The 12081-nt window shown below is 40.7% G+C and overlaps 2 protein-coding genes across 2 annotated transcripts; one reads left to right on the forward strand and one right to left on the reverse strand.

The window, feature by feature from the left end:
- The first annotated feature begins 1999 nt into the window (after nucleotides 1-1999).
- LOC111224228 (very long-chain acyl-CoA synthetase-like) lies at nucleotides 2000-6266 on the forward strand. Its single transcript, XM_022748653.1, has 10 exons — nucleotides 2000-2488; nucleotides 3115-3324; nucleotides 3453-3611; nucleotides 3834-3958; nucleotides 4142-4336; nucleotides 4477-4567; nucleotides 4658-4856; nucleotides 5250-5347; nucleotides 5675-5805; nucleotides 5920-6266. Exons 1-10 carry the CDS (start codon nucleotides 2008-2010, stop codon nucleotides 6091-6093), a joined length of 1863 nt encoding a protein of 620 aa, XP_022604374.1. The 5' UTR covers nucleotides 2000-2007; the 3' UTR covers nucleotides 6094-6266.
- A 213-nt stretch (nucleotides 6267-6479) lies between these two features.
- Nucleotides 6480-10372, reverse strand: hdc (histidine decarboxylase). Its single transcript, XM_022747226.1, has 12 exons — nucleotides 10315-10372; nucleotides 10055-10227; nucleotides 9853-9966; nucleotides 9640-9762; nucleotides 9396-9533; nucleotides 9162-9305; nucleotides 8574-8640; nucleotides 8296-8458; nucleotides 8068-8158; nucleotides 7869-7967; nucleotides 7588-7689; nucleotides 6480-7262 (listed from the first exon to the last, which is right to left on the reverse strand). The coding sequence occupies exons 1-12, from the start codon at nucleotides 10340-10342 to the stop codon at nucleotides 6480-6482; spliced, it is 2025 nt and encodes a 674-aa protein (XP_022602947.1). The 5' UTR covers nucleotides 10343-10372.
- Between the last annotated feature and the right edge of the window lie 1709 nt (nucleotides 10373-12081).

Below are 12081 nucleotides of genomic sequence, written 5' to 3' on the forward strand. Positions count from 1 at the left end.
TGTTAGTTTTGTTTTGGACTTTTGGCACTTCCTGTTTTATTTTGTAATTTGGTTCCTTGTGTGTCTCAGTGTTTTGGCTTCCTGTCTTGGTCTTGTTTCTGTGTAGTGATTGTCTGCCCCGCCCTAATGTGTTTCACCTGTGTGCAATCACCTTGCCTCCTGTGTCTATACAGTCTTTGTGCTCCCCCTTTGTCTGTGTTGGTTCGTCTGTTTAGTTCAGCGTTTGTTCACGTCGTCTGTTCATGTCTGTTATTGTGGTTAACAAACCTGTCTGCACCGTTCCCCAAGTTTTGGCTGCATTTGGGTCCTACTTACCCCTCCAAACCTTGACAGACTGAATCATCTATGTACAGGAAAAAATATACGATATATTCATATACAGCAAGACAAAACATAACAGACTTAGCGGTATTAACACAGTGAGTAATTCCCCTCTGCTACCTGTCATTTGAAACCTCAGAAAAGTGCACTGTTGTTGTGTGATTATAGTGTAATACACACTGAACCATCCTGGTGGAGGAAAGAGTGGTTTTATTCTTTTATGATCAGTTTGCTGCTTCAGATGAAAAAGATGGAGAGATTCACAGAAAGTTAATCGTTGATTTGATAACTATAAAGGTCAATAGGCTTGTTTTCCTTGTTCCTGCTGTCGGCTGAACTGTGCCACAAAGCAATGATTTTAGGCAGTAAGTATAGTTTTCTCAGTGTTCACACTAATTTGAGTTCAAAGTATACGTGTCAATGATGACGAATGATATTTTGGAACCCTTGCTGAGGGTCACAATAGGGTCATTAAAAGGCCGAAGACAAATGTGTTGCAATGATTGTACAATAGCCCTATGCTTTGTAAGGTCATTATCCTTTGTAAGATCATTTTAATTTATTGTGCAAGAGCAGTTGTTCCCGGCCTTGGTATATATGAGTTTTGTGAGTTTTAGAAATATTCTTAACATTTAGTTTCCAAGGTCGAAGAGAGGATGAGCAGTAAGAGCATAAAAATAGCTGATACTTTTCACTGTTGGCAGCAGTTCATAATTTGAAACACAGCCCATGAGTTACAGTGTAATTGGTTAGTATGAATGGTTCCAACTGGTTAGGGAACAAGGGAGTAATAATTTAGAAGAAAGGTGAAATAAATACCATAAGTGTTTTTGTAAATGCTGGGTATTAACGGGATACAATACAAAACTGAGGTTTTGGGGAAATGGTGTTAACTGTGTAATAAAAGAGTTAAAAAGTATAGACTAAGGGGGGAACAGCCACACATTATATTAAAGCCTGCGTGGTTCTTACAGTGTAATTCAAAGAATTAAAATAATTACACGGTTTATGCCATGTTTGATGCATCTACATCATCTACATAATAAATATAAAAGAAGCGACTAATAACAACGGTGTTGAATTTGAGTGAAATAAAGGTCGGCCCGATAGCCTCAGAAAACTGTTTATTTTCCATACATTAATCATATTCATTCAACTTAGTTTAAAAGCACCGCTTTAAACAATTGTAACTGCAACTGACCAGATAATGTTGGTGATGTAGTTAACAAATGTTCAATAACCGGTGTGATTATGATTTAATAAAATCTCGCGCAGCGTGACGTGTAATTATTAGGGCGGTGCACGTCAGACACTCCTTTTTAAACACGGAGATCATATTTCCCCAGACTTAAATTTTGTCGCCAGTTTTGTACCCTCCGTGAAAGTAAAATTTAAAAGTAAAACAGTTGTTTCTTCTTTCATTCTCTCAGTCTTCTTCTACAGTCTTTTGTTGGTACCATGGTTCATACAACGTATACACTTAGATTTAATACTGTTTTACCATAACACCATGAACATCTTGTCTCCACACAGGAGCAAGACAATGACTCTTCTGAAACACCCCAAGAGGTTGGCTCAAAGTTCAAGAGGCGTAAACTGTAGGTATCAGTGCAGATATAATTTGCTGTTTTGAGGTGAATTTTTCTGTACTCTTGCAGCAGTAGGACTGGTACTTTCCTCCTCATAATGTTTACCTATATTCTATATACCGTTGTTACGGGTTTGGCAATTTTGCCATTGTTGCTTTACGCGAGAAACCCTTATTTTTTAAGAGATTTAAATTACGCAATCACTGCTATTCAAATCGCCACACGCGTTGGCAAGTTCAAGAGGCAGAAACCTTTTTACAGTGTTTTGGACAGTTTTCTCGACAAAGTGGCGAAGCAGCCGCACAAGAGGTTCATACTGTTTGAGGAAAGCTCCTACACTTACAGCCAAGCCGACAAAGAGAGCAACAAGGTGGCCAGAGCTCTGTCGACGCATGCCCAACTGAAGGAGGGCGACACGGTGGCCCTGTTCTTGGGTAACGAACCGCAGTTTGTGTGGCTGTGGCTCGCACTGGCCAAGCTGGGATGCATAGCTTCTCTACTGAACAACAACATCCGATCCAAGTCTTTGCTGCATTGCTTCTCCTGCTGTGAAGCCAAGGTCCTGGTCACTGGTGCTGGTAAGCTGAAATCCTCCGTGTGATCATAAAATAAATGTCAGGTTTTCTGCATTATTTACTTGCTGCACAACGAATACAAGGTGGCAGTGGTGTGTCACATAAACCTGCGTTTATGTTTCAAGTACCAGTTCATGATCAGTACAGTCTTGTGCAGGAATTGAATTGTTCTCTTCTTTAATAGATTATCAACAATGTTATTTTTGTATCCTCCTGTGAACTTGTTCTCGGCTGATATGATGCTGATATCAATATTTGGGAGTTAAGCTATAACTATATGTTTCACGTAAACACATATCATGAACACACAGCCTTGATCCTGACTCTTGTGTTATATGTCAGTTCTCTCTGGTGGACAAACTATAGAATGGATACACTATTATTAATTTACCTCAAAACCAGTGTGTCTTTCCTGTGCTGCAATTTCTTGTTACTTATTGGCCAACATATAAACCGATACCCGTCTACACTAAGCTGACATCAGCCGACGTATTAGGGCAGACATCAGTCTAGTTCTAGTTTGAAGAATATTGAGAGCTACTGAGAACCAGAGTTGAATTCCTTGTTTTGCTGTTTTATTGTTACTGCATGGAAGCCTTCACTAGCTCTCTTCTGCCTGTGTGCGTCAGAATTACGAGGGGCCGTGGAGGAAGTGTTGCCCACCTTGAAGCAGCAGGGCGTCCGTGTGTTTATCCTCAGTGATGACTGTGATGTGGAAGGCATTGAAAACCTCTCTGATAAAATCCAGCAGGCCTCAGACCAGCCTCTGTCTCCTCAGCTAAGGGCCAACATCAACATTAAGAGTCCCGCGCTGTACATCTATACCTCAGGAACCACAGGTGATCTGATGTGATGGTTTATTTCACCTTCCCTTCTAATCTGCTTTGGCATTTTTAGTGTGCAGGCCCCCGAGCTACAGAAATATCACTATGCTACACCTGCTTCTAATGGCAATGTTGTCTGTTAGGGCTTCCCAAGGCAGCTGTAATCAACCACGAGAGGCTATGGATGGCATCTTTTCTTCAGTGGGTTGCTGGTGTACGCTCAGACGATATCATCTACATATACCTGCCTCTCTACCACAGTGCAGGCTTTCTGATGGGACTTTGTGGAGCCATAGACAAAGGTAACGCACGCACAGTAAATTGTACTAAACCATCAAAGAACTACAAAACATGATTTCCAGGCTGCATCCTGAGGTTCAGTTTATTAAAGGTTAAACTAACAGGTATATGACCTCAAATAACAGTCAGGTTGGCTCTTATTTTCACTGTTTGTATTTCAAAGTCCTAAAGGTCATGAGTTGAGTTATAACTTGTTGCTGAAACCTGTGCCTCTTGATTTCTAGGCATCACTGTTGTTTTAAGGCGTAAATTCTCTGCCACTCACTTCTGGAATGACTGTAGAAAGTACAATGTGACAGTCATTCAGTACATAGGAGAAATTATGCGCTACCTCTGCAACACCCCAAAGGTAAACCTCAGTATAATATCACATATGGTGATAATTAGTATCGTGCAAGTATTGTGAAATACGTAAATGAAATTTGCATGGGCAGCTATAATGCCTGCAGTCTGCTGTTTGTAATCTGAACAGATGGTGGACATTATGTGATCTTTATAATCTAAGTCTCACCTCTGCCGCACTCTCCTCCAGAGAGACAATGACAGAGATCACAAAGTCCGATTGGCCGTGGGGAACGGGATAAGGGCCGACACCTGGGCTGAATTCCTGCAGCGTTTTGGGGACATTCGTATCTGTGAGTGCTACGGAGCGACAGAAGGAAATGTTGGCTTCGTCAACTACATTGGGAAAATTGGAGCAATTGGCAAAGAGCATTTTCTACACAAGGTCTGTTCTGTGCAAGAATTTAGATGATACAGGGTTTCATTTCATCATTACAGTGTGAAGAGCATGTTTACCGAATTATGAGATACAATATTCAAAACAAGTTCAGACAGTATGTTTCATTGCTTTGAACTGTTTTTCAGATGGGATATTCATATGCACTCATAAGGTACGACACAGAGAAAGAGGAGCCAGTCAAAGACTCCAGAGGCTTTTGTATTGAAGTACCTAGAGGTGAGCCAATCTCCTCCAGCGAATATGCCTCTCCCTTGATCTTCCGGCTCCCACTAATGCATACCCTGTGCTCGATGATTTTACCCGCAGGAGAGACCGGTTTGTTGGTGGCAAAGATCGGAGAAAGAACACCTTTCAGCGGTTACGCCAAGAACAGGCAGCAGACCGAGAAGAAGAAGCTGAGGGATGTGTTTGTGAAGGGAGACCTCTACTTTAACAGTGGTGACCTCCTAAAGATAGACAATGAAGGCTTTATCTTCTTTCAAGACCGCATTGGAGACACTTTCAGGTGTGTGGATGAATTACACTGATCAACTTTGACAAGCTGAGCAAATAATGAAAACACTGGGCCCACATCTGGAAACAGTGCTAGTGGATAGATAACAGTCTCAAAAGCAGAAAACAATCTGAACTTGCAGTTCAGGTTATCTTGTTTTTTTTTTTAAGTAAATAAGTTGGAAAATAAGACCAAATTTATGACTGGAAACTGAATTGAAGATATAGGAAACCATTAAATTTGGCTTTATTCAAGATGAATTTAGGTAACATAATTTCAAATTTGAGCAGCTGCACGCACCCTGGTTATATGCTTGCTTTTTAGATATTTGATTCCCTGTAGCTGTTAATATTAAATATTAATAATCTTCATTCAATTATAATTTTGTATTGTCATCTCTTGCAGGTGGAAAGGGGAAAATGTGGCAACCACAGAGGTAGCTGATCTTTTGCTCATGGTGGACTGCATTGAGGAGGCTAATGTCTATGGTGTGAAGGTGCCAGGTAATAATTACATTACTAGCAATAATTTAAGATGTGTAAAGGATGCACTCATGAGATGATGGTTATAGTGAGAGATACGTTTTAGTAAAAGCCTTTGGTCTGACCACTATGTCTGTTTGAGTTTGTGATTTTTAAAGATTCTGTAAAGTTTCACGTGCCTATTAATCATTAACCACTGTAATCATGAACCACATAAGATGAATTTGAAACAGGAAAGCATGTATTTGAAATACTTGGGCATTTACTTTGCCAGAGTACAAAAGACAGGAAGAGCTGTTTATGCGCTTGTTGTGAAATACTCTTTTTGCCTTGACCTTGACTGATTAGGACACGAGGGAAGAATTGGAATGGCAGCACTAAAGCTAAAGAAAAGCATGGACTTTGACAGCAAAGCTACATATCGGCACGTCAAAAACCACCTCCCCAGCTATGCAAGGCCACGCTTCGTTCGTATACAGGTAAACACAGTCCTGCTGGATTGATATATACGAGATTAGAGCATATGAAAAATCAGGACTTTGTCTAAAAATGTCTTGCAAGCGTTATATAACTATTGATTTCTGCTCTGGCAGGATGCGCTGGCAGTGACCGGGACGTTTAAGCAAACGAAGGTGAAGCTGGCAGAGGAAGGCTTCAACCCTGCTGTCGTCCCAGATCCTCTGTTCTACCTGGAGGACAACAAAGGCTACGTACCCATGACCCAGGAGATATTCAGCTCCATCGAAGAGGGAAGAATCAGGCTCTGAATGAGTTCAGTGTTTATTATTAGATCGTCAACCTCAAATATTACATTTGATTGTTAGCCTTTAGCTGATACAGGATGCCTAATAATGCTGGAATAACCTGCACATTGAGCGTGTCTGTGCAGCACATTTCATCAGCTACTTTACCTTCTGTGAGGATATTGTGCAGTGAAATATTTCAAGTGATTTAATGTTGTTTGAAATACTTTTTAATAAAAAGATTTTAAAAACTTGATTGTAAATGAGCAAAGTAATCCCAAATCAATGATATAATTAGATAGTGATCTTCAATTTGAAGCTCAGCGCCAACACAGCAGTAAATTGTTTAATTATTAAATAGCTGAATTACTGTGTGTGTATGTACCTACTGTACACTGCTTTCAGGATCATTAGAGGAGCTTAGGTGCAGTGGCAGTTTCCAGCGGAGTGGGAGAGGGAGCTGTGTTGGCGATAGGAGAAGAAGACATACAGTTCATTCTCCTGCAGGTGGAGGACAAGTGTTTTTGAGCCGCCTGTGAAACCTTCAGGGGGCAGCACAGCGGGTGCCGACCACACTGCACCCACTGGTTGCAGAAACTGGGCACACTGTAGAACTTGGTGAGCTTTTTCAGGACCTGCTTACCCAGCAGATTTGAAGGCATTTCTGTAACCTTAGTCAAAGGACTGGATGCTGGAGTTGATGGCGTGGGGAGAGCACCTGCCCCATCTTTAAGAGCAGGCCTTGTGTCAAAGTCGTAGCCGGACAGCGGCCCGACGTAAGTGTAAGGCAGAGGCTCGCTGTTGCAGCTAAGAGAGCGCATTGGTCTCCTAGAGCGGTTCCAAGCCTTGTCAATCCACAGCTCCACTTGAGCTTTGTCCAGCATGGATGCGGCATCCTCTTTTTCATCAGACCTGGTGTCTGAGTTGGGGTCTTGGTTTTCTTCTGCTTCCATCACGTCGTCTTCCCCTGCCTTTGATTGGTCTGAGTTATTGGGACCCTGCGTCTCAGCCAGAAGAGTGGAAGCCGTTTTGGAGATGATGCCCCAGTCCTTAAGGATGTCATCTGCAGTAGTGAACTGTGAGGTCACCGTGAATCGGATGATGCGTGTGGTGTGAATGTCGGCAGGGATGAGGTACATGGTACCTGACCGGGTCAGTCTCCTCAGCAGCTCCTGGGTCAAAGCATTTCCTCCCTGCAATAAGAAAATAATATATTCATGAACATCGCAGGGCCAAACAAGCTCAAAGCTTCCAAACAAAACGAAAGCATTTTCAGCAACATCAGTTTTAAGGTTTCCACTCTTTTTAATGATCGCTGATATTGCTCTCACCTTCACCTGTGCTTGATAAGAACTAGTCAAGTAACTCACCTTTGAACAAGGTATGACTAGGTGACTGAAGTTTATATGTCTCGGTAATGATTAGCCAGTGAAAGATACGATGCCAAACAAAGAACTAACTTTAACACAAACATTTTTATAGTGTACTGATTAGATAGTTCAAAGTTGCGCTACATACTTTCAGGCAGAAGACCACCAGGCCAAGGTGCCTCGCGGCAGGAACCTCAAAATTTGGGTCTCTCCTTATGTGAGACTCTAAGAGTTTGGCCATCTCGATCCCCTGAAAACAACAGAAAAAAAAATACACATTTAAATTCTGAAACTTTAAAATAATTATGGTGTTTGCCACATCATAATTCTCTACAGTAAATAAACTTGCTAATTTGATCCTTATTTGATGATCCTGGATTTAATTTATCTCTAAAATTATTTGCAGGAAGAGAACTGAATGCCTCTTACATGTCTGATATGAGCCTGGAGGTTTTTCAGTCCAAAGGAGCGCATCACAAACCAGAGTTTGAGAGAGCGGAAACGTCGGCTGAGGGGAATTTGCCAGTGCTGAACAACAGAGAGAAGCGCTGTTATCACTGTTATTGGATTAAATTATTCACTATAATGGTTGAATATTTTATTTAGTGAAGGTGTGACATTATCATACCATAAAGTCAGTGGCTGCCTGTGAGTTTTCATGTCTGAGATAAACAGGGTCAACACTGAAGGTCTGTTGGAGCTTATACTTATCCTTTACCCTGAGAAAACAAAGTTCAACCATTTTACCAGCCAACAAGCATCCTTCATATTCACCTTTGATTTATTAGTTATTAATTCCAGATAGATAATGTTTATTTCTGAAGAAGGGCAATAAGGCTTCAGCGTTCTTAATCACCAGAAAGCTGTGCAGTCAAAATGCACCATCATCCACTTGGAAGGGTTAAAGACAAAAGAGTGGGCAAAGTCGATGCCCTCCAGTGACCAGCGGAGCTCAGGACAGAAGTAGGCCGAGCCAGCATACGCAGCATCGACGTGAAGCCACAGGCCCTCTTCCGCACCTGTAAGAACAACAGTTTCTATACAAGTATACTGTACTATAATAATACATGTCAGTGTTTGACTTTGCAAACAGTGTTAAAGTAGACGTCACTGAAAGTGAATTTGAAGACATACACACTGGTCCCAGTTCAGATAGCTTGTCGAAGGCACACACTCCTGTAGTTCCCAAAGTCGCACACAGCTGAACAGGAGAGAAACAAAATCACATGGTTTTAATTATGTTTAAAAACACGAACCGGTTTCTTGTTGTGTACATAATTCAGTTCAAATCCTACCACTTACCAATTTCCATACTTTACTTTTTTAGTTGTTTGAGTGTTTTTTTTTTTTTTTTTTTTACCCTCTAGGCATCATCATATCTGTTTCATTTCAATACACTGTCAAAGTGAACCAGCTCTTTGCAGAGGTGAAAGAAGTGTATTAATCAGTATTATCAGCAAAAAGTACTTAAGTATCAAAAATAATAGTAGTAGTTTTGTGTTATTATGTCCTCTGTGACTGATATATTGTCATACATGCCATTAGTAAACAGTGTTAAGTCAAGTTTCTGTAAGCTTCATGACTCTATTACGCTTTCAAAGTTAGTTGGCAGTATTGCGAAACATGTGATGTCAAAAATAATAGTATGATTCTTAAACTCCCCGCAGAGGCACCCCCAACACCCTCATTATACCCACCCGTCCTTCAGTTTTGTATACGTACCATGAAAGGGACCAGTCCCATCCTCCTGTCTTCTTGTATGGCCTGTTTTAAAGTGTCTCCCCTCAGAGACAACTGCTCATCAGTGGGCAGAAACCTGATCTTCACCAGAGAAATCAGACCTGCCTTTTCCACTGATGAATGAGCCTATAAAAGCAGTCATTACATCAAATCAGTTCATCAGCTTATTTCATCACATTGATGGGGAACTACTGTAGAAGAAGCGGTTACACGGACCTGATCTGAAGCGTAGGCCACCAGCCTTGAATTTAGGACTGAGTCGTCCACTTCCTGGTCGAGCTCGGCCCGCAGCTGCAAGATTTTGTCTTTCCTGGCTGCCAGCAGAGCAACCAGTGTACTCTCACTGACTGTGCTCTAAGGAGAGTCGAGGAGAAGAGGAAACTAATCAGCTCTCAGTTACCACAGAGACTGTTGTATAAAGTTTTTGGGTTTAAAATAAACAGATCAAGGTGTCATGAACCTGCAGTATGCCTCCACCTCTGCTGTCAGGATGCTGATGCAGGAAAAAGGAGGGGAGCCCCAGAGCTTTACACAACCAGTCCATCACATTCATTTCCAACTCTGTACACGCTGGGCTAGAGGCCTGTGCGAAACCAGTATCAATATCATTCATCACTGTTGTGACATTTTTTAAAATGGAGGGAAAAAAAAAAAAAGTGGGTTGTCCCCTTACCCAGGTGAATCCAACACAGTTGATGGCATCGGCCAGCATGTCCCCGAGCATAGAGGGCCATGAAGTCAGACTGGGGTAGTAGGCATGCATGTGAGGGCTCTGCCAGTGAACCACCTTCGGGGGGAAAAAGATGACAAAATACTTACTTCCTTGCTGTAGTTTCAAATGGCTGATATGATGATAGGTGACAATAGGAACTTACTCCTGGCATGACCACCTTCTCAATGTCGTTGAAGATAGTCTCCCAGTCCTCCGGCTCTGTAGGCGCAGTATCGGGGAGAAGCTCCTTCATGTAGCCGGGTTTCACATCTGGAATCACCCTCCTCTCCCTGATGGAGCCCAAGTACTGTGTGATGTAGTCCACCAGCTCCTTGCCTGATCAGGAATAGGTATTATTTGCAGTGAAATACAACATTAACACAGACAAAAAGAGTAAATATAGTGAAATGGACTCATGATTACCCCTGCGATTGTATTCCTCAGCCTGCATTTTTTTTTTCTTTCTTTTTTTTAAGATGAGAGCTCTTTGAGTTACTTCGTTGTGTGTAACTTGTGGCTAGAATGATGCTTTGTGTATTCAGTAGCAGAGATCACAGTCCTATATAGACCCTGTTGTGAAGAACACGCCCTAAATTGGTGACGCATTTGAACCACCAAAGAAATGCCCTCCACGTGTTCTTTCCATCATTGGGATTGTTGGTCACATTACCCGTTGACTCCACACTTGCACCAAATATTTACCCTCATTTGGTGGTGATGGTTTACTAATTCATATTTCCATTAAATTATACTGTATTAACCATAACGGGGCACTTCTGTATATCAAGAGTGTAATTGATTGCATGTCATTATAACTTCAATATACATCAGTCGCCCTGCACCTGAAATAAATTCTTTTGATGCGTAAAAAATGAGCTGAAAATGTCCCTGTGTAATTATTTCATGTCATATATCAGATTATAAACTTTATGTATCTGAAATGTATTTTCCATATGATATGTAACCATACATTTAAAATGTATCAAACACATCTACAACATATTGCAGCAGTTCATTTAAATACATTACATATTTTTACTATATAAACTTGACAATAAGATAAATAGCTAATGTACAGTCGTATTTTGTAATATATTAAACAATGATCAAAATCTTCTACTATGTTTCGTAAAGTATATTTTGATTCCTTACGTTATTAGATTGCTAAAAGTCCGACTGATGCACTGGTACATATGTAGCATTTTACTGTTGTAACTGACTGAGGTGAAGCTAGTTTAATTACTTTACAATTTAGTCCAGAATCAGAATCAGAATCAGAATCTGGTTTATTGCCAAGTAGATTTTCAACATACAAGGACTTCAGTCCAGGAATCCAGTATAGGGTTTCAACCTAGGTTTAGGGTTGGTGTTCAGGCCTCCTCCAAAGGGTTACAGGGGTGGGAATGATCAGGGGAGGGCTGTAACTAACTACACTTACACTTACTTTTACTTGAGTACTGTACTTAAATAAAATGTTGAGGTATTTGTGGCCCAAGTATTAGAGCAAATGCTAGAGAATGGTCTGAAACATGAACCCAGATTTGTCTAGCAGAACATTGTTTTTTTCTGTCCTTGTATCTCTTATCTTGTGACCCTTTGAAGGCAGCCAACCCCTAGATTGGGAACCACTGGATTAAACTACAAAACTGTGTAAAAAGTAGTTCAAATAAGCTCCAACTTGAGCAGCTGCTACAACAGTAAAAGGCTGCGTACACACTGGTGCAACAGAACTAACAATGTAATTTATCATATCAGTATATTTTCTGTGAAATAATACTTAAGACTTTGGCTAAATTTAGCTGATAATACCTCTGCACTTTTACTGAAGTAGAATTTTAAATGCATGACATTTACCTGTCCGTCTGAGTAGTTCTTCCACTAACACTGAGGAGTTATGATTGATAATTATTTCCTACCCTCATTAATCAATGAGGGTAGGAAATAAATAAAGAAATGAAGAAGAGACACAGTTTTACTGCACAAACTTCTTTCTTTTCTTGGACTTTTGCTTTTTTGTGAAATATTGTATATTGATAATATGACTTCTCTGGACCTCAGTTATTTAAATGAAATTATTATTTGTTTAAAATTACTCTTTGGTTGAAGTAGCGGTTACATATTTTGCTAAATACACAGAGGCTATTCCCTTTCTTTCTTGCTTGGAATCAGATTGATACCACTCTTAGGCTT

The sequence above is a fragment of the Seriola dumerili genome, unplaced genomic scaffold (genome assembly GCF_002260705.1).
Source record: "Seriola dumerili isolate Sdu_G_001 unplaced genomic scaffold, Sdu_1.0 BDQW01000011.1, whole genome shotgun sequence".
Lineage (NCBI taxonomy): Eukaryota > Metazoa > Chordata > Actinopteri > Carangiformes > Carangidae > Seriola > Seriola dumerili.

Excerpts from the sequence above, each read along its gene's own strand:
- LOC111224228 (XM_022748653.1), top strand. The coding sequence starts at position 2,008 with ATGTTTACCTATATTCTATATACCGTTGTTACGGGTTTGGCAATTTTG. Across the intron at positions 3,612-3,833 it reads TTGTGGAGCCATAGACAAAG|GCATCACTGTTGTTTTAAGG; the intron begins GTAACGCACGCA and ends CTTGATTTCTAG. Across the intron at positions 4,857-5,249 it reads CGCATTGGAGACACTTTCAG|GTGGAAAGGGGAAAATGTGG; the intron begins GTGTGTGGATGA and ends CATCTCTTGCAG.
- hdc (XM_022747226.1), bottom strand. The coding sequence starts at position 10,342 with ATGCAGGCTGAGGAATACAATCGCAGGG. Across the intron at positions 8,641-9,161 it reads TGGGACTGGTCCCTTTCATG|CTGTGTGCGACTTTGGGAAC; the intron begins GTACGTATACAA and ends TCTCCTGTTCAG. Across the intron at positions 7,690-7,868 it reads TCCAGGCTCATATCAGACAT|GGGATCGAGATGGCCAAACT; the intron begins GTAAGAGGCATT and ends TGTTGTTTTCAG.